Raw genomic sequence first — 1,682 nt, 5'->3', positions numbered from 1 at the left:
CTTTCTGAGGTGCTTTGAAAATGATACGCTATGGGAGGGTTGGTATACTGAGCTGTTCCTTAGGGTTGTCGTAACTAGATGACTGTCTCGGGGGAAGGTCCAGTTCTCTTCTACCAGACTGCACAAGTTTGGATCCCGGCTCCACAGCATACTGTGTGAGCTATGGCAAATTGCTTTAGCTCTCTGGGGCTCAATAAAAAAAAAAGTAGGGACAATAAAAGCATATACTTATTGAGGTTGTGGAAAGGATAAAATGAAACAATATGTGGGAAATGCCTTAGCACAGTGCCTGGCCCGTAGCAAGCAGCAAACCTCGCCTGTGTGTGGGCTCTGCCTGCGGCACTAGAGGTCAGGCCCTGGATGTCCAAGCCCAGCATGACCTCAGCAGCCTGGCCCAGCCTCTTGACACCGTTCATGGGAAAGCGGGCCTCCAGAAACCTCACAGCCAAGTTGGAGAGTGCCGTACGAATTTCTTGATCACAGCGTGTGCTGAAAAGCTGAAAAGAGACAGAGCAGTGTTCTCTGACCAGAAAAGTCCAGAGCTTGCAGGCCTAGGGTCCGATCCTTTGGAACAATTCAAGTTGGCTCTCTAAGCTCTCACTCTTCTGGGGCCCTGTGGTCTGTGGAGTGGGGGGAGGGGGTACCTGAGGCCTCTGATGCCCAGGTCCTCACCGCTCCTAAGCCTGACCACATGACGGTCACCTGCATTATTCTACAGGTTCTCCTTGGCAGACCATCAAGGCCACCTGCTGTGCTGGCAGCCTGGGAACAGCAGCGGATGCTGCCCCCGGAGGGGTTTCACCACAACGCTGCCAGGAAGCGATCTCCCTCTGGCTCTGCAGGCAGAGCTCTTTCTCTGGCTTTGGCACTCGGAGTGAAAGCTAATGAGGGCCTGGAGGCCAGTCGGAAGAATAACAGCCACTTCTATTAGGCAGGATAAAAGCCGGGCAGAATGAATTGAAAAGTGCGGAGACAGAGGCACAATTCAGCTCAAGTCTCAGAGCAACAATGGCAACCTCTGCTGGGCTGCATCCCACAGACTCCAGGCTGTGGAGAGTGGGCCGCACTGAGCCGGGTGCTAGTTCAGATTGTCCTGGTTGAGCTGGCCAGAGTGCTGTGCAGTTCCCACAGGGACACACTCGCAAGGCAAAGGAAGAAGAGGACAGTGACAGGAGAGAGGGGGAGAGAAGTGCTGAGCAGGTGGGATGGGTTAGGGTTACGGCTCCCATGGACAGGTCAGCTTGCCGGAGACAGCATCCGTCACCTCTTAGGAAGGCACACACGGTGCTTTAAGTGACTCTTTTTGCAGTCAGGAGGATTTAAGGCGCTCTGTGGCAGAACAACTCTCTCCGGCTTTATGGAAGTCTAAAACAGATCCAATATGGCTGCCATTTATGGGCTGTCTGCTGGGACAGCTCTAAATAGACTTGGCTTTAATATATTACCCCGAGTGCTGGAAAGCTATGATTAGCAATTACTTGAATTGTATATTAAACAAAAAAAAAGAAACCTGTTGCTGTTGAGTCCATTTCGACTCGTAGAGAACCTGCAGGACAGAGTAGAACTGCCCCATAGGGTTTCCGAAGCTATAATCTTTACAGAAGCAGACTGCCACATCTTTCTCACATTGAGTGGCTGGTGGGTTCGAACTGCTGACCTTTCAGTTAGCAGCTGAGCACTTA

The 1,682-nt window shown here is 51.7% G+C and overlaps 1 protein-coding gene across 1 annotated transcript in view; it reads right to left on the bottom strand.

The window, feature by feature from the left end:
• Positions 1–693, bottom strand: part of DIPK1C (divergent protein kinase domain 1C) — a 19,542-nt gene extending 18,849 nt beyond the window's left edge. The window contains exons 1-2 of the mRNA XM_004387313.1: positions 673–693; positions 318–497 (exon numbers count right to left, since the gene is read on the bottom strand). Coding sequence (XP_004387370.1) covers positions 318–497; positions 673–693 — 201 coding nt within the window. The remainder of the gene's footprint in view (positions 1–317; positions 498–672) is intronic.
• Positions 694–1,682: the final 989 nt, after the last annotated feature.

The sequence above is a fragment of the Trichechus manatus genome, unplaced genomic scaffold (genome assembly GCF_000243295.1).
Source record: "Trichechus manatus latirostris isolate Lorelei unplaced genomic scaffold, TriManLat1.0 scaffold00183, whole genome shotgun sequence".
In the NCBI taxonomy this organism is placed as follows: Eukaryota; Metazoa; Chordata; class Mammalia; order Sirenia; family Trichechidae; genus Trichechus; species Trichechus manatus.
Note: the sequence above shows the minus strand (reverse complement) of the source record. Positions and strands in the feature narration are given on the sequence as shown.